Genomic DNA, 18,966 nt, shown 5'->3' on the forward strand with positions numbered 1-18,966 from the left:
TTCAGTATTATTAATGGACCGTTTTACACTTTTGTGCTAAGTCTTCCATTTCCACTGTGTATTGTAAATCTCAATTTGAGTACTATATATTTGTTGGAAATATCTGATTTAAAAATTTTAAACACCGGTATTTAAATTTTCTAAAATTGACGGCTGTAAAAGGAGATCTAGATGAGGAGTAACAAAGGGGGTGACTATGATGTATACATATATGGACAGATTCACAATAAGTACCTCCCACCTTGCAAAATTAACACACACCAGTAGAAATACATTACTGCATAAGGTAATTTATGTAAAGTTAACTTACAGTGTCACACATACCGTCTGTACCAATTCATACAACTATTGGAAATGGAGGAAGAGAGGCATTGCAGACAAATCAGTTTGATTATTTAGTAAGATGCCAATGTGAAGAAATACTCATCCGCTATCAAAAGAAAAAGTGGGCCGCTAAGCACAAGTTCCGCGCGTTCTCGTTATCTTTAATTAGCTGTGTGGGAGGTAATCGAGTCACGTTCACGCCGGGGGTTTCTGGTTGCTTCTCACTGAGCTGATTTGTTGACTAGACTTTGGCTCCTCTGTAGACAAGAATGGGGTCAGAATGCCACTGAGACGTGGGGTGTCCCTAAGCACAAAGTGGGGGGGGTGGGGAACAGTTTGTAACGACACATCTGGTTTTCATGGATTGAACTGAGGACGCTGGGTTTCGTATCATTTTAGATTTTATCTTTTATTTTCCTCCCCCCTTCCCCACTCAGGGCTCCTTAGAACTCTTTGATTGCTGACCTTCTGCAACTGTGAGTGTGCTGGGGGAAGGGAGGGAGAGAGAGGGGAGGGGAGAGAGAAAGAGAGAGGCCAGGAAGAGAGAATGGAGGGAGGGAGGGGAGGGAGCAAATCCCGGGGGGGGGGGGCAAGCCACAGGCAGCTGGCACTGTGCCGGCCACTCCCGGGACTGCAGGCCTGGACACCCTAGCTGGCGCCAGGCCGAGCCCTGGGTCCTGGGGCGGGCGGGTTCCAGTCTTGGGCAGGCTCCCTCCGCTCAGGCCCTCAGGCCCGGTGGGGCGCACTGGGCCCGGCGGGGCCCGGCTTCCTCCTGGTCCTCCGGGCCTGGCCCTGGCGGGGCGGGGAAGGGAGGGACAGCTCCAGCTCTCTTTTCTTGGCGTCCCAGTCCGGGTCCCTCTGCTCCAGCCCCAGCCCGAGGGCCTGGCTCTCCAGCTCCGCCCTGGGAAGGAGAGACGGGAGATGGTGTTGCCGAGCACCAGGGAGGCCCGGCCCGGCCTGTCCCGGGGAGCCCATCCTGGCCAGCCCCCACTCCTGCCCTGCTCCACCCGCCCATCACCCATCCACTGCGGGAGGGGAGGGTGATGATCCAAGGGGCAGGTGAATCCCCTGAAGAAGGAGCAGCTCATTTCTGTTTGTCTGTTTTGTTTGTTTGTTTGTTTTTGCCAGTCCCGGGGCTTGGACTCAGGGCCTGAGCACTGTCCCTGGCTTCTTTTTGCTCAAGGCTAGCACTCTGCCACTTGAGCCACAGCGCCACTTCTGGCCGTTTCTGATTAGTTCATTGGAGATAAGAGCCCCGCAGACCTTCCTGCCCCCTGGGCTGGCTTCGAACTTGTGATGCTCAGATCTCAGCCTCCTGAGTAGCTGGGATGACAGGCGTGAGCCACTGGTGCCTGGCTAATTTTTTCCTAGTTAGAATAGCAATCAATGTGTGCTCATTGTTTAAAATTTCAAGGTGCAGAAGCACAAGGATAACCATAGAAGTCACTGGTGGTCAGAGGAATAGGAACCTTAAACCTTCCCGTGATGCCTTTCCACTCAATGGTGGCAGCCCCGCCTAAGAGTAAAGAACACGAACGTGTTCCTCCGTGGCTGGGAACGCTAATCTCCAAGCCATAGCCGAGCAGTGTGCATAGGGTTACTGCTGCAGAAGAACTCGACCCTCAGCTTCCTCTCTGCTTTATTATTATTATTATTATTATTATCATCATCATCATCATCATTATTAGGTGGGACTCACGTCTCCAGGAAGCCCACGCAGGCTGCGTGCCCGTAGATCTGGGCAATCCTCTTGGGCGTGTCCCCGAAGAAGTCCGGGGCGTGGAGGGCCGCGCGGGCGGCGTGCAGGGCTCTGAGGACGTGCAGGTGGCCCGCCTCGGCCGCGAAGTGCGCCGCCGTCCAGCCCACGTCCGTCACCAGGCAGGGGCTGGCTCCGTGCTCCATCAGGAGACGCAGCACCTCCATTTGTCCTTCAGCGCACCAAGAAGACACAGCATGAGGTCAGGAGACACATGTCCCCCCTGGCCTGAGCCCAGGGGAAGCCTGCCCAGCACGGAGGAGGAAGGAAGTCTGCTGTCATCGCCCCTCTGCCTTCTTCTTACTGGGGAGTAGCGCCCTACCTTCCCTCCAAGAACCTTATACCCGGCTGAGACCTGAGCTGTCCACATTCGTTCTGTAGTCCTTCCAGGACAGCGCTGAGCCCAGTGCTCTGGCCCAGAGGCAGCCTAGAAACCACAGAGCCTGGGTTAGCTCACCCTGCTCCTGCGGCCCCCGTGCCCGTGCCAGGTAGGAGGTTCGCCTCCTGACAGCGCCCACGGGAACAAAGGCTTGTCTCTCGGGGAATGAAGGACCTGGCCACATACCCGTGTGACATCACAGGTAGAAACTACACAGCGCGATGGCCGGCGCAGAGCAGACGAAGGCAGTAAAGGTCATTTGGGCGCCGCTACCGTGTGCTTTGTACTAAGGTTTCTGAAGAAATAAGCCATGTCCCGACTCGGTTTTCAGCAGCTGGTCTCCTCGCTCCCCGCCGATCCGCTCCATCCTCTCCCCAGGAGCGAAAGCGAACGCGAACAGTTGCAGAGCAGCGCTGGCTAGCCGACTCTCGGTTAACATTCGTGCATGGCATTGTACCGCCAAGGCCCTTGGCCAGCCCATCGGCTGCGTGTGCCCCTGGCCTCCCCTTACAGCTCAGCTCCTATCAAGCATGCGGGGGGAGGGGTTCCCAGAGAGTCAGAGGACCGGGGTGGGGTGTCCCAGAGAGTCAGAGTTCCTCTCTTTCTCCACAATGAGGGCAGATGAGATCAATGACTATTAAAAGTCGATTACACACGCAAGGCATTATGCACTCTTCCTCTCACTGCATCCTGTCCCAAGGACCCAGGGTTGCCCTGCTGCCCCATTGTAGAGAAGGAGGAACCTGAGGCCCGGGGGCTTTGGAGAGCATGTCTGGGGCGTGGCCCACCTTTGATGGCGGCCCAGTGAAGCGGGGTCCGGTCATTCCAGTCCCCGTCCTTGTAGTTCGGGTCACAGAGGCCTTGCTTCAGGATCTTCCTCACCGCTTTGCAGTCCCCGGCTGCCACGGCTTGGTGGAGCTTTGTCATGTCGGACAGCTTGGTCAGTTCCGGGATGGAGTCTGTGGAAGAACGTGGCCACTCGGGAAATTCCATACACCCCCCTTCCTAGCCAGAGCGCCCTGGATTTCTGCGTCTGTGACGTTCACCTCCTGCCTTGTAAGTTCACACAGAGGGTGCCCCAAACCCTGAGACGGTGACGTAAGGTCGCAAGGATAGGAGCCGATTGGCCTATGCACCCACATTCTGTATGCAAACCACTCGGTGCTCTTGCTGCGTTGCAGGTTGGGACTTAGTGGGGCTGGGAGAGCTGGGGACCTGCCTGAGTTATCACATCTAGTTCATTCACCAGACTGCAGGGTGCGGTAGCTTTGTGGACAGAAAGCAAGGGTTCGATGGCAGGGAGGAAGAGTGGGGCCCTGCAAGAGACAGCAGTTGTTCTTAGGAAGAGTCATTGGTGGCTTTTTGGGAAAAAATAAGGTAGCCTTGACCTGTACGCTAGGTGGATCAGAGTCTGTGTGTGTGCAGGACGTGGGTTCATTATGGCTCTTGGTGGGGTGTTCCGCGTGTATGAAGTTGGGTAACAGAGAAGGCAGCCCAGACCGCACTGAGCTTTCAAATGTTGCTTCAGTACAAAGCCCCTAATGCTGGAGTACTTGGTGGATTATAAAATGGCAAACAAAACACTAGTGTTTCTACTCTGCAGGTGCCACTAAGCCTGCAGAAAGGTGCAACCATGTTCGCAGTCAGGTCTGACAGGCATTTTGCTTGTCTTCTGTGCAGTTCTTTAAACATATTTACCCTTGAACCAACCCCGTTAGTTCCACACGTGACTTCGTGCCAGTGAAGTGGCCCCACTTCCCGTGCGGGAGTCGTAATTCAAGTAGAAGTTGTTCTTGGGCAGTAAAATTATTTCCAGAGAAATTGAAACACTGACTCTAAGGGGAAAAACACCCCAAAACACCATAGGAAAATTCTAGGACCCAGAACAGCCCAATGTTGTCATGAATAGTGAAAATAGGAGGACTTACACTTCCTGTTTTCAGTAAGCAATTCAGCAGGACAGGAGTGGGGAGTTGATGTCAGCAAATGATGCCCAGAAAATAGATATCCACATGCAAGAGAATGAAATTGGACTTCTACCCCACAAAGAGTCCTGTGTTTTCCTCTTATGGTTTTGAATCTACCTATCCATCTATCTATATTTCTTCTTATTCTTCCCATCTCTACCTATTTATCTACATTTATCTACCACTCTACCCATCTACGATCTATCGGTCTGCCCATCTGTCTATCTACCATCTATCTATCATCTGTCTAAACAATTCAGCCGAAGAGTAAGGACGCATTTCTAGGTTCTCAATTCTATTCTGTGGGTCTATATCTCTCTTCTTGTGTGAGCACCACAGCAGTCTTTATTTCTGTAGCTCTGCAGTAAGTTTTTTTGACATTGCGAAATGTGAAGATTCTAACAGAATATGTATTCAAAAGAATGAAAATATGTATCTCTTTAAAACATCGTGCATATGGCTAATGTTTATAGGAGCATTACTCATGATGGGTACAAAGTGAAAACATGCCACATGTCCGTCCGCGGAGTCATGGATAAACAAATGCAGACTACCCTTGACCAAGAATGTTATCTGGCCATCGCAAGGAGCGAAGGTGTGGACCCAGGCTTTCTGGATGAACAGCATGTGAGCAGAACAGTCCCAGAACACATCCTGTTTCCTCCTACTTATGTGGCAAGCCCACAAAGGCAAAGCATTGAGGCACAAGGGGGATTATGAGGGTAGACATCAGAACGACTGCTGAGAAAGTGCAGGATTTATTTCTCAGAGAATGAAATGTCTTACTATTAAAATGTAGTAGATAATATTTGCACAGCCCTAAAATACCAAAAAACCATGGGATTATACACTTTAAATGAATTTAATCTTGTAGTAAGTTAACTCTGAATACTTTAAAATAATTAACATGGACGAATGACGCAAGGGCTAACACTGATCAAGATACAATGCACTCACAAACCGACATGTTCAATTGAAACTCCTGTATGCAACCACCTAGAGCTAATAGAACAAATTTTAAAATAAACAAATAACTTCATTGGGGTTTTTGAACAAAATGGATATAATTCATTAGCTTACTTTTGGGGGCTGTGAGTGTGTGTGTGTGTGTGTGTGTGTGTGTGTGTGTGTGTGTTGGATTAAGTTTTTAATTTGAGACACGGCTTCTTTATATATTTCAAGGTAGCTTTGAACTTGCAATGTAGGCAAGCCTGGCCTTGAACTTGCAAACTTCCTGCCTTAGCCTGCTGACTGTTACATTTAGTGAACTTTACATGCATCACTCCCTGTTTGAGTAAGTACAAATGAGTTCTTGTCTTTTCTTGCAAATGTGTCTCAGCTTAAACAGTAGTAACATAGGTTTTTAACAAACATAAGTACTAAATGTTTAATAGACATTTCCATACCTGCTATAGTAAATAAGAGAGGGGTAATATGAAACTACTTACTAGCTTTTTCCATGGCGCTCTGCACCTGCAAGCAGACTTAATGTCCTGGAGTGGTGTTGTGCTCTCGCCATGGAAACTGACCCCACCTTCCCAAGCCGAGCTGGCCAATCAACTTCAGCTTCTTCTGTATCTGGTGTGTGTTTGGGGAAGTGGGGGAGGGATTGCCCTCTGCTTCATAGGGAAACTCTTGGGCAATCCTGTCTTCTTTAGTCCAAGTGTTGTGTCCCGGAACAGATAATACTAGTGATAAACCCACAGGGGTTGACATGTTTACTTGTGTGGGGCAGGTACAATTCTTACCCCTACCTTAGACACAAGAAAATGGAGGGCCATGCACTCAAGTCCTCTGCTGGTAACTGGGTAGATCAAGATGGTCTTACCTGCCCCACTGTCTTGTCTTCTGAGGGGGTCAAGTCAAAGTCACATGTAAATATCATGGAAGGTAAGCCTTCCTGCTTGGGAAAAGATGGCTTTCTAAACTCCATGTTTATGAAAGAGAAAATACAGGTAGCCTGAGAACAGGAGCGGCCGGAAGGTAATGGAGAATTGGTTGAGGATATCTTTCTGGCATCCGACATTGTTCTCAGCGTGTTATTATTTCATCAGCACAAACACCAGCCGTGAAATAAAAGCCATTTGGCAGACAAGGAAACTGAGACCCAGTCATTTTAAACAGTCACCAGTTCACACTACTTCCTGTTGAGCTCTCTGAGAGAGCTGGTCCGCCTCAGCCCTTTGAAGTCTGGTATTCTAGAGAGAGTTCCCTGAATCAGGTCCCTGCTGAGGTTTCTAGAACACTTGATCCCTCTCGTCTCCACTCACTTTGTGGGAGCTCTTCAAGGCCCACGTACAGAGGCACAAAGACCATGGTTGACTGACATCTTGGACCATCTCTGGGACTAGCTGGAGAGAGGGCTGTGCTGATTCTAAGATTCCATTGTGACGGCTCGGGCCACGCTAGAGAGAGCTATGAACTGTTCTCCCAGGAGGCTTATGAAGTCTTGTTCAACAGAGTGAACGATTTCCAGGTAGACCACAATTCCTCTAAGGTGGTGTTTTGCTACTAACGTCTAGGAGCAGAGAAATAGCTAGTTAGGGGTCTCTCTCTGCCTCTGTTGGGTGAACTGCAGCCTAAAGCTGGTCCTCACCTACTGACTCTGCCCAGTCACCTTTGCTCAGACAGTCTTTATTTCCCTGACCTTTCTTGTGTACCACACGGATACCCCGAAGCACATTCCCTGAAAGGATATTCTCTTTGAGGAATAAAGTCACAACAAATATTTGAGCATCTCATTACACACGTGAGAAAGACTGCATCTCTCTTTGCAAAGGCATTGATGTATTTGAGATATTCCACACACTAAGGGTAATCAGGATCTCGTTAAGTGTGCTAAGAGAAACACACATAGAAACACCTGTGGGTGGTCCAGACACCTTCCATCTGACTCATCCGATCCATTCCCTGTTATCTCCACCCCAGAGGCTGACCTGCATGGATATCCGCCCTGAGCTCCACTGCTTCTGCCTTCTGGGAGGACCTAGATAACTTCCAGTGGGAGCCTGGAGGGTAGGTAAAGAACGAGATGGGTGGGAATGGTCCTTTGGTTTCCTTCCTACCTGGCTGCCATGTTTGCTGGGGAGGCCAGAGTTCTCGTGGGGCGGACTTTTCCATATTGTTACCCTTGCCGAAACCTGGCCATTGCTTCCTGCTCCTTCTCCTCCAAGCCCATGAGTGCTGAGGGCTCACAGAGGTATTCCACTGTACCTATTCCATTTCCTAAAGTGTGTTCCCGCCTTTGGCAAGCATTCATCAAAACAAACCAGTCTGAGTGTGGCTCATGCTTCCTGGATTGGACCCGGACTGAAAATGTAAGCATGTTACAGCCAAAAAAGATGCCGGCACATGAAGTCGCGAATGTTTGAATATGAACCAAGTTGGATATGGGAAGCCTGTAGAAGAAGTGGCGGAGGGCAGGTGCCGGAGGACCATAGAGCCACGTCAGCATGAAAACACTTTATTTTCTCAGGGTACCATGGAAAACACCGACAATTCTTTAAAGAAGGAAGTTGTATGATTGCAAGGTCATCGCTTTTGGAGAAGTATGTTTGCCACAAGGCCAGAAAGTGCCTTCTGGCTGAAAGGACACCCATAGATGTCATTTAAAAGACCCAACAATGCACATAGTATCACTCGGAAAGTACTTAGAACAAAGGAAAATGTCGCAAACATGAGCGAAGATTCAACTGCAAGAATATCACTGGAGTACCATTTCAAAAATTATATAAACAACTCACATTTTCACCCTCAAGGAGAAATATTACTTCGTTTTACAAAATGATAGTGTAGAGATGGGTATATGGGCTTTGTAAGAAATTATTATACTATTAAGTGATAACAGGACCTTATTGTTATGATGAATAATTCAGGAAGGCACCGGTGGCTCTCACCTATAATCTCACCTGTAATCCTAGCTACTCAGAAGGCTGAGATCCAAAGGATCAGTGTTTGAATCCAGCCTGGGAAGAGAAGTCCACAAGTCTCCATCTCCAAAACACCCAGAAAAAAAAATTGAGCTAGAGGTGTGCTCAGGTGATAGGACTCCGGTCATGCAAGCAAGCTGAGCAAACACAAGACCTTGACTTCAAACCTCAACACTGAAAAAAAAAAAGCAATAAAACCCTCAAGTGCATACTGACCTACGCATTTATGTGGATGCGACAGTGAATTAATAATAGAGACCATTTTCTCTGTCGTGACATGTATACAGCATGCAAACAGAACAACATTTTTGTGACTATCTGGACCAGGTGGCCACGTCCAGCAGGTATAAAGCTAACGCCAACGCCATCGCTTCTGCTTGTACACAAAGCTCTCAACCATTGCTTTTCACATAGGGTAGCAAACGCATAATCATATTATGAGCACACATGTAAACCCGTCCTAGGTGTGTGCAGTGGAAATCAAAGTTCTACAAATCGACCAGGTGTGGCGGTTCCTGCCTGTAGTCTCAGCCACCGGGGGAGAGGATCCTGGTTTGAGGGTAACCCCCCTGCGAGACGTTTGGGAGACTCCAGTCTCAACCAAGAGCTGGGTGTGGTGTTGTACATCTGTCTTCCTGTCATCTCACCCACTTGGGAGCTGAAGCTGGAGGAGCCTGAGTCAAGCCTGCCTTCGCATAAATGTGGGACCCCATCTAAAACTGTAACGAGGAAGTAGGCAGTGCTTTTGGCTTCTGTCCATCCGTCTCTTGTAAAATTTGGTGGTAAGGCCAAAGGAGAGCCTTGGAAGTCTCGTCGGTAGAACACAGCTGGGCACTCGGGTACACTGGCATTCTGTGACAATTTGCGTCACAGGGAAATACAGGAAAAGGTCATTCGGCAGAGCGGATGTAATTGAAAAGACTTTTGGTGGTATTGGGGTTGTGAACTCAGAGCTTCGTGTTGCTAAACAGGAGTTCCACCACTTTAGGCGTGCTCTCAGTCAGTTTTGCTTTTAATATTTTTTTCTATTAGAAAATTTAAAACAATATTGCCTGGACTGCAAGCCTCTTCTTTATGCCTCCGGAGTAGTTAGGATGGTGAGCGTGAGTCACTGCACTGGGCCTCTGTGAAGTTTTGTTCATTGCTAGGTTGTCCTAAAGATATTACTATTGGATACCAAATGTGTTTGTTTGTTTCCACTACGTAGTTGTACAAAGGAGTTTCAACTCCCAACGTCAAGTTATGAGTGAGTAGGGTAGATCTTGGTCAGTATCACCCCTTTCTTCTTCCCCACTTCTCCCGTTCCATCCCTACCCTCAAGTTCTGGAGCTCGATGTTTACAAAATGTACATTGAATCGAATGACCCTTCCTCCCTCCATTCGTGGGTTCCCCCCCCTCCCCATTGTCCAGTCCCACGTTTCAGCTGGGGCACCAATCATCCAATGAGTCTTTTTGCCTTGAGGCCAGTCCTCCAACCGGAACTCAGCCCACCCAACTCCTGAATCAGTGTTCAAGGTCAACCAAGGCACAATGGACCAAAGCGCAGAGCTCCTGAGAGGCCTTGCTAGACTGGAACTGTGACTCGAGCCCTGAAGGACGGCTTCCTGCCTTATTCCCCCAGGTCAAGCAAGACACCAGGTGCATACGGCCAAGCTGGACCACACGCCCGTCTCCAGGCAGATTATTCCAACCTGACACACTGGCCAGGACACTGCCCAGGGCTCCCCAGAGACCATAGCCTATTTTTACTTTCTGCTTCCTTGTTAAGGCCTATATAGACCCATCCCCAAATCCAGTTGCACAACCTCCAAACCCTCGGGGAGGTCTGTGCCCCCTCGCTGTTCCTCAATAAATAGTCCTAGCCTGTGGATGATCAAGTCTGGCGTGTTCCTCTCCTCTTCTCCTCCAGTTTCCCAGCAAGTGCATTTGGTGAATCCAGAGGACGGGATTCAACCCCAGTGAGACTGGATGGATGCAAGGTCAGTGAGTCAGGGGTCAGAGCAGGGCACCAGGGGATGGATGGGCCACTCTTCCGAGGTCCGGGTGACAGGGTCACAGTGTGATTAGGGGGCTGAGTGGAAGTCACTTCCTACAGCCATCCCTATGTCTCTCGCTGGGTGGGGGGAATTCTCCAGAGGTGAGCTGCGGACGCCCGGCTCCAGGTGAGCTGGAGATCCCTGCCTCCGAGAGCAGATGTCATGGCCTTAGGAAAGCTTTGCATGCGGAGAATGCTCTGCTTCTGTCCTGACTTCCTCCCCGAAGGCCTTGAATCACGGGCCTCCGCGTGGCCTCTCAGTCCTGCTGGTACCTGAGTTTGTCTACCTGAGCATGTCCACGTGAGGTCTGCTCTCCCTGAGGCTTGCTGTCTTTCAAAGCTGGGTGCGAGCTCTGTTCAGGGCAGCTGGCCGATCTCTGTACCTGGCCCATCCAATCCCCTTCCAACCCCAGCAGGGAGGAGGAGGAACGCAGGGACACTGCCCGCGGAGGCGGGTCCTGGCCCCAGGCTCCTCCCTGCCCCTCCTCCCCGGGGGACGGGAGGCAGGGCCATGAGGCTGCCCCGAGGTGCTCAGCCCTGGGAGCCCCTGCCGGGCTCAGTGACCACCGCCACTGGCAGGGGTGACAGCTCCACTCCGTGGCCTTGGGCGCTGGGACCCGGTGTCTGAGAGGCCTCCACGCGCGGGTGAGCAGGGCCCCGGGGTGGGGGGGGGTGAGGAGAAGCCCGGGATGCCCGGGAGGGAGCGCATCAGCCCCGTGGGGCGGGCTAGCGGGGACCCCCAAGCCCTGGAGCATTAGGGAGCTGCAAGGCTGAGTGACACCCAGAAGAGCCAGGCTCCGCGATGGTTGGGCTCTGGACCTGCAGGGAAGGAAGCTGTTTGCTTATCTGAGCCCCAGCAAGCGCGGACACGCTTCCCTCCCTCCCGGGGAGTCACAAGCTACTCCTGCAACTGAATTATTTACAAAAAAAAACCCACGCTGCCAGCCGGCCAGCGACGATCACAGTGATTCTCTCTAGACTCAAACTGGAGGCTTAGACTGGGGGGGAAGCCAAGCAAAGCCAGAACATAGAGTACTGTGGGCTTCACTGTCTCCTGGAAGCTCCAGTAGGAGTTGTGGCTGTTTGTTTTGGAGTTTTCCTTCAGCCGGCACTTCCTGGGGGGTCACTGGCGAGGCGGCAGGAAGGCAGGAGAGGCATGACTCTCATAGCACCAGTCTGTGTCACCTTGGGAGGGACAGGTCGCCACAGTAATCTGGTTGCAATTTACCTTTGACCCCAATGAGGATTGTGAGCTGGGAGCCTGGTACCTGGGGTGGAGCTGGATAACAAGTCCTTGGAAGCCTGTGCAATCCCAGAGGCTCAACGGAGCCCCGAACTCTGGGATGGGGGGCAGTGTGGCATTGGCCTAGTACTTTTCCTCACCCAGGCCCTGCAGAAAGAGGCAAGACGGGTCACCAAATTAGCCTCTTCCCGCCTGCCGCTGAGGCTTGCCCTTGCCCTGACCTTGGGGCCAGCACAGATGCTCTCGGTGGAGCTGTCTCGCCGACTCAGGACATCAACAAAGCGAGCAAGCGCGCCGCCTGCGTTCAGCGGGAGTCGGAAGGCGGTGGCATTGCAGGGGTGACAGCGGCCGGCGTCATGAAGGAAGTTAACTATGCGCACGTAAAGTGCAAAACCAGAGTTGAAACTGGGCATGGATGGGGAAATGTGCGACTTCTTTTTTTGTTGTTTTTCTTGAATAGATCGGCCGTGGCTCTCGCTGTGACTGTACAGCCGTCTGTGTGTCCGGTGACCCGCAGATCAGGGCCGTTGCTACGTGGCAGTGATTTCCCGGGGGAGGCTGAAGTGCGGCTTTGAGTAGGACAGTCTCCCATAAGGAGGCTTCCCTCCTCTCCCAACAAAGCCTCCGGAACCTCCCTCACCCACTGCTAAGCCTTTCAGAATCAGGGAAGAGTTTGAGGTTGTTTATCAACTGGAGTGGGGGTGAGGCCACCTCACTTCTCTTTCCTGATTCCTTTTGACTTTTTTTTTTTTTTTTGCAAAGGTGGGGGGGGGGGGCGTAGAACTCTGGGCCTGGGTGCCGTCCCTGAGCGTTTGTGCTCAAGGCTAGCACTCTAGCACTTGAATCACAGCTTCGCTTCCCCTTTGTGTGTTGTAGCTTCGTGGAGATAAGAGCCTCACAGTCTTTCCTGCCCCGGGCTGCCTTGGAACCACAATCCTCGGATCTCAGCCTCCCGAATAGATAGGATGACAGGCGTGAGCCACTACTGCTTGGCTGATTTTGACATTTTTTTTACAAGAACAAGATGAGTTCCTTTAGAAGAGGCCCTTCCTTACGTACATTGTGTGCAATGAAACACCCCCTCTTTGGTCTCTTGCTAGATGCTATTAGCTATGGATCGATTGCTAGGCCAGAATTTGAGCTTCAGCCGGCCAGTCTGGGGATTCAGATTCCTGAAAAGCATATCACCGTAATCGTAGGGTCTTTATGACTTCCGTTTTGTCATATTGACCTTTCACCGACAGGCCTCTGGGGATTGGTTGGGACATCTTTCAGGGACAAGTTACAGAGCTTGGGGGCCATATATTTATTTTGTTTGATTCATTTAATGTTTTGACTATTGAACTGGTTGATACTCCTAAAATTCAATGGTTATCACATAAAAGCGTGTTTTTCCAGCTTAAGAAACAAGGCAGTTCCCTCCCACCCTCTTGGAGTTTGTCAGGATCTTAGCCGTCCATCCTTATTCCACTGCAGAAGTCTGCTTGACTCATCTAAATTGCCAGCATGGGGTGCTGACTTTTAATCCTTACTACCACAATAAGCAGCACACAAACAAAAAAGTTATCTAGAAGCTGGTAGACTTTGGGTTTTTAGCCTCAGGCTAGGGCTGGCTAGTCCAGTTCTACCTCATCCAGTCCCTACGGTGGCTTCTCTGCTGGTAGGCCTCAGATAGGTGGTTTGTCTCTCTACTCAAGCAGAGCGTGATACCGGTGGGAATGCTCCTACACGTGGAATTTTACCATCTGGGTCTATGTAAGTGGTATCTGATGCTTGTGGTACAGAATTCCATCTGCCATGGACCATTTGGGTTTTCCTCGTTGCTTCATCAGTTCTCCATGTGACTTGTTTCTCGCACCCTCCTGATTTTAGTCCTTGCTGGGACCTTCTTTCTGTGTGAACGTTCATCGATTCAACCCATAAAGCCCCCAAGTTAAACAAGATGTGGCCTAATGGGTGCAGTGCACAGCGATAGGGCGGCCTCTCAGCCTCTGAGGTGCTGTGTTTCTTTGGCATGAGGCTGGTCCATTATTCTTCTGACTTCTTTGGGGATTTCTTTTCCAGATACATTGTTCATGGGCTTTTATAGAAGAATTCATCCATGTGTACAGGCTTTCAGCTGAAGGTGACTTTTCTTCCCCCAGAGGGTATTTGACAAGTATTTGTTGTCAATTATCCGGTGCTCCACAACTTGGGGTTGGGGAGGACTACTATGGCCTTCTGGGGGTGGGTGCTGAGGTACTGCGCGGAATCTTACGATGCATGGGGTGGGCCCAGGAACGTGACTTCTCAGCTCAGAACATCCATATCTATAGAGCCAAGATGGAGAATCTAATTGGTCCACATCCTCACTGAGCTTCTTCCCAGTGATCTGGGTCACGGGGTTTGCTTCCTCTCTCGATGGGGATACATCGTTTGTGTCTTATAACATGCTTATAACGATGCCAGGCACAGAGCCAACTAGTGTTACTGCTAAAGGCCCCACCGTCGTTAGCTTTCCTCTGTACCTATTCTTTCTTCTTGGTTTGTCCATGAGCCATTGGACAAGTGAACCAGTAAGGTCCGAGAGAGTTCATCCTCCTTCCCTCCCTCCCTCCCTCCCTCCTTCCCTCCCTTCCACCCTTTCCCTCTCTTGCTCTTTCCTTCCCTCTCTCCCTCCCTCCCCCCTCTCTTTCTTCCTTCCTTTATTTTTTAGGCATTTTCCAGATCACAGGTTATTTATTACTTCAGATAAAAAGATAGTCTATACATTAGAGAATCCCTTAAAATTCAAGGCTGCAGTTATACACCATCTAGTCCTTTTGTTAACCAAAATAATTCTAAACACGTGAAAGCCCCATGATGAGCATAAACTATGGTAATAAAAATTGGCATCTAATTTTTTCCATGTATAGTGTTTATATTACGAAACCAGTGGTGGCACAATAAGCAATGGCAAAGAAAATAGTGAAAAAAAGTTAAAAAGCCAAAGGTTTCTAGTCTTACTATGTGCTGATTGTTTTAACTGTATAATAATAATAATAAAGTAAAACATAGCAGGGCTTTCCATTACAAAATTCTTCATTATCTGAGTTGTTGTCATCACTTGCTACCAGTTTGCATGCAACATCTGCTAGGTCTGACCTTTGATTTTTTTTTTTGTTTTTTTGGTGCTCCCAGAAAGTATGAGTAGCTAAATGACATTTCAGAGCAAACGTTGGTTTACTGCTGGTCAGAAAAAAAGGAAAAAATTGCACCCAAGATTAGTACTGGTCACCAGCCCCTTCCTTCCAGAAATCACGGAAACTACCAAAAATTAAGACGGAAACTCCCCAAAGAGATGGGCAGCCCAGCAGCTCCGTGGGTGGCAGGCGCCAGCACTCCAACCTCATCGGACGGTGCGCGCTGATGTATCGGGAGGTTTGAGGGTGCTGTTACCAGGTCTTCCCACAACCCCTCTCCCTCCGTGGCACGTGGTAGTGGCATCCCTCCACCCCAGCCCATGGGCGAAGCTCCTCTGTTCACCCCGTAGCCAGTGACTATTAAGCAGGAAGTTCCAAATGTGAGGGGTGTATAATGTTCAAATGGTGTGGTGAGGAGAAATCTCCTGACACGGCGTGGCCCTCAGCCCCGAGTGAGAACCAGCCCTTCGCCCCCTCTGCTCCCCACCCGTTAGTCACGTGACAGCTTTCTCTGTGGTTAGATCTGTGGTGGACCCAAAGGCCAAGACTGGTGATACAAACGGTGCACTGGGAAGGAAAGAGCAATGCCGGTACTAGGTGACAACACTGCAGGTCACGGGAGCACGGCCATCGGCCGCCGTATGCATGGGGTAGAACCTGGAGGATGGAACCCGCGTGAAGTGGCCGCACGCTGCTGAGAACTTTCTAGATAGCGTTTGCCCTGCACCATCCCAGGCTGGGCACAGACACAGTTCCCTTGCACTTAAGTAGAACCACTTCGTGTGGTGTGCAAATAGTCACAGATGGGACTGGAGAATAATAGACTCGATGGAAAGCTCAAATAGGATGATTTTTTTAAAAAGAAAGATGAGGTTAAAACCCAATAATAAGCACCAGAAAAGAGGTACACACGAGATTGTGGGGGGTGGGGTGAGAGGTAGAGGAAGGAAGGAAGGAAGGAAGGAAGGAAGGAAGGAAGGAAGGAAGGAAGGAAGGAAGGGAAAATGCAGTTGAGAATTGATTGTATATACCACCAAGCTAAGAAAAGTAGAGAAAGGGGCGGATCAAAGGAGGGGAGAACATATACTCACCAAGATGCACTGTAGTCATAAGCTGCTTTGATATACAGCTCCTCAATTGTACAACTACGTAAAGCTAGTAAAAAATTGAAAAAAATGCATTTTCCTTTACTAATGGCTCATAAGGACTTGTACATGTAAATGACTGTTAATAAGGCATTTCCATAAGAGGAAACTGCTTCTTAGTTTTCTTTTGATGGCCCTTTATCCCCCCCTGAGGTTGTGAAATAATTACACAACAGTATGACAAATGTCGCCCAAGTAGCAGGCCTAAGTGACTTAGCAGAAGTCCCCGGGGTCTTACGAACTTGAGAGGATGCGAGGTGAGTTCTGATCTTTACACGTAGGGATGAAAGACGGCTCGTGGAATAGAGGTGATCTTTTCTCCCATCGCGGCATTCGCGAGGATTGAGTAGGATGTTTTATTCGGTTGCTGCTGGCGATTTGGAATGAATCACTTCTCCTAGACAAAGACGGGGCCCCGGGTTCCAAGCTCCGGTGCGAGCTGTGCTTTCCTCCGCCTCTCTGCGGGGTCCCAGAGCAGCCCCGAACCTTCTCCCGGTGGGTGAGGCGGTATTAACGAATGATCCCACCACCAAAACACTCTTCCCTTTGCTGTCCGGGTGTCTGCCTCCCTGCAGTCTATTTCAAGAGGAAATCAATATGTCTTCCTCTTTAACCAAGGGTGTAGCTGCTCCAGCCTTTGACCCTTAGCCTCAGGGCCCTGCAGGTGGAGAACCCCAGAGGCAAACACGTGGAAGAACTCACCTCCAGGGGTTTCAGACGCAGCTGTCCTAACGCAGTCTCTTGAGTGAAGGTGCCCTGTTGTTTTAGAGCCCCTGCCGCCCTGTTCCCCTCCCCCGGTGTGTCTGTGGCGGAGGGCAGCGGTGCCCCGGTTACCACTCCTGGAGAGGGCTCTGGGTGGGCTCATGCCTCTAGCCTCTGCGCCCCGGCTGCAGGGCAACAGCACTGTGGAGAGAAGGACGCCCCCTAGGAGAGGAGAGGAGCACTGCGGGCGGGGAGGAAACCTGGGAAGAGCCCCCGCTTAAGGCACTGGGAAATTAGGTGAACACACTGAGGAAGAATTCACACCGCTCTTTTAAACCTACAAAGGAAAAGGATCACCCAGCCAAGTCCTCTGTGCGATGTCACATCAGCCTATCTGCTCCGCGGGAGGGTTGTCGCTCTCTCTCTCTTAATTCCCAGAAGATTATTTTTTTGCACCCTCTAGTGCTCTCTAGTCCCGACTTTGCTCTGTCTCTGAGATTTGGTTTATACTCTTGCCCGTGCCTGTTTGCCCTACATGTGCCTGGTGAGTTTTCAACCGAGTACAATTTTATTCACCAAGAGACTCTCGGTGATAATCTAGAGACCTTATTTTTTTTTTGTTGTCATAACTAAGAAGAGAGAGAAGGACATGCTAAATGTTAAAAATGAAGTACCAGTCTTTGAGAACCTTAAATAGAATCACTGTGAACATTCTGGGGTTATATTCATTTATAAGTTTTCCGATTCGTATAAATTCTGTATTTACAATAAAAACAAGACCGTACTATGCTGATTTTGCTTAAAAATATATGCTTCAAAAGGCTGTGTTGATCCTGGCTGTAAAAGCCTGCCATTCGTATCAGATACTTCTTGGTACGGAAGATGCGGTAACCCATGACATTGATTGACAGACACATAGTAGCTACTCAATAAATGACTATTTTATTTTGTATCACCTTCTCTTAGTTTGTTAAAGCATTAACCACATTTTTGGATTCCAGAGAGCTGAGTTGAAGGCACCGTACTTCTTTGCTTTGCACAAAGAGTTCCTACTTGTGAGGGAAAATAAAACCACAAAGGACAAGTTGAGACACTAGGACACCATCCCAATCTTCCCTCAGATCTCTGCAATATGTCAACCAGCAGCTTTGCTGACATTCCAGCCACATGCGTCATTGAGTCTTCTTGCTGATCTAAGACCATCTGATCGAAGTTTTGAAAAGTGTAATACTGACCAAAAAAAAGAATTCCAAAACATCAATAATTCATCCTATTTTAAAAATCCCCAGTAGTTTTAATCTCAGTGAGAGTTCTTGTCCCCAAACTGCCTGCTTCGCTGTGAGATTCGCCAAGAAAAGGCTGACTGCAGTTGCCCCCAGTCAGAGAATAATGTTTCAGAGCCAAACTACTGCCTCGTCCCCCCTTTGCTGTACACGGCGTCATCGTGAGAAAGGATAGCCGCAGGCTCATGCATTTCCTACCTCTCCCAAACCCCGAAGTGGTCTCACAACCCTCTGAGCTGCCGTGGTCCTTGGGAGTAGACGCTCCTCTCCACTCCGGGGCTGGATGGAAAGTTCCGGAGGCTCTGAGGAGGTAAGACGACCTCAGTCCTAAAGCCTCAGCCGTTCACCCCAGCCCAGCAGGGAGTAGTGCCAGGTCAGTACTTGGTTTGAGACCATCTGGAGATGTGTGTCTGGGCTTCCTGGCAGCCCAAACTGTAGAGAAGGCAGAACCCTTGATCCTCATTCAAGAAATACTTCCTAGCACCTGCTATCTGCCGGGACCTTGGCTGGGAAATGTGACTAAAAGGGCAGATCACAGCAAACCTGCCCCGGAAGAGACCACACACGAGTTGGTGAAGAAATCCTGAGCGCACTGAGGTACCGGTGACCGAGGCCTGACTGGCAGCCAGTACAGGATGCGATGCGTCAGGGCAAGGAGGGAGCGGCCTGCTAGGCTCCCCGGGGGGGGGGGGGGGCGGCGGCCTGACTCGGCCCAAGCAGGGGAGCCTCTGCTTGCCAAGGTGCGCAGCGTGTCTGGTCTTTGGGTGCCGTGGAGCAGCCAGGCACAGCGAAGACTCCCTGGCTGGCTGTGGAGAAAGTGTGGCGCGGGCTTCCCACCACTGGAACACATCTGTCCTGACGTGTGACGGGGGCCGGTCCAGGCCCAGAGTCAGAAGTCCTCACGCTCACAAGGCTGCCCGGCGCTCCAGGGACAACCACCATGTCCCGACACCTGCGTGTGGGGAGTTTACAGCGCATATGACTTTCGGAATCCGCAAAAACAGTGATAATATCATTAACACTAAAAACAACTGCAGCTGT

The 18,966-nt window shown here is 50.1% G+C and overlaps 1 protein-coding gene across 1 annotated transcript; it reads right to left on the minus strand.

The window, feature by feature from the left end:
- Positions 1-1,050: 1,050 nt before the first annotated feature.
- Ankrd66 (ankyrin repeat domain 66) lies at positions 1,051-3,468 on the minus strand. The gene is made up of 3 exons (XM_048347542.1): positions 3,248-3,468; positions 2,024-2,252; positions 1,051-1,225 (listed from the first exon to the last, which is right to left on the minus strand). The coding sequence occupies exons 1-3, from the start codon at positions 3,450-3,452 to the stop codon at positions 1,051-1,053; spliced, it is 609 nt and encodes a 202-aa protein (XP_048203499.1). The 5' UTR covers positions 3,453-3,468.
- Positions 3,469-18,966: the final 15,498 nt, after the last annotated feature.

The sequence above is a fragment of the Perognathus longimembris genome, chromosome 6 (genome assembly GCF_023159225.1).
Source record: "Perognathus longimembris pacificus isolate PPM17 chromosome 6, ASM2315922v1, whole genome shotgun sequence".
NCBI lineage: Eukaryota > Metazoa > Chordata > Mammalia > Rodentia > Heteromyidae > Perognathus > Perognathus longimembris.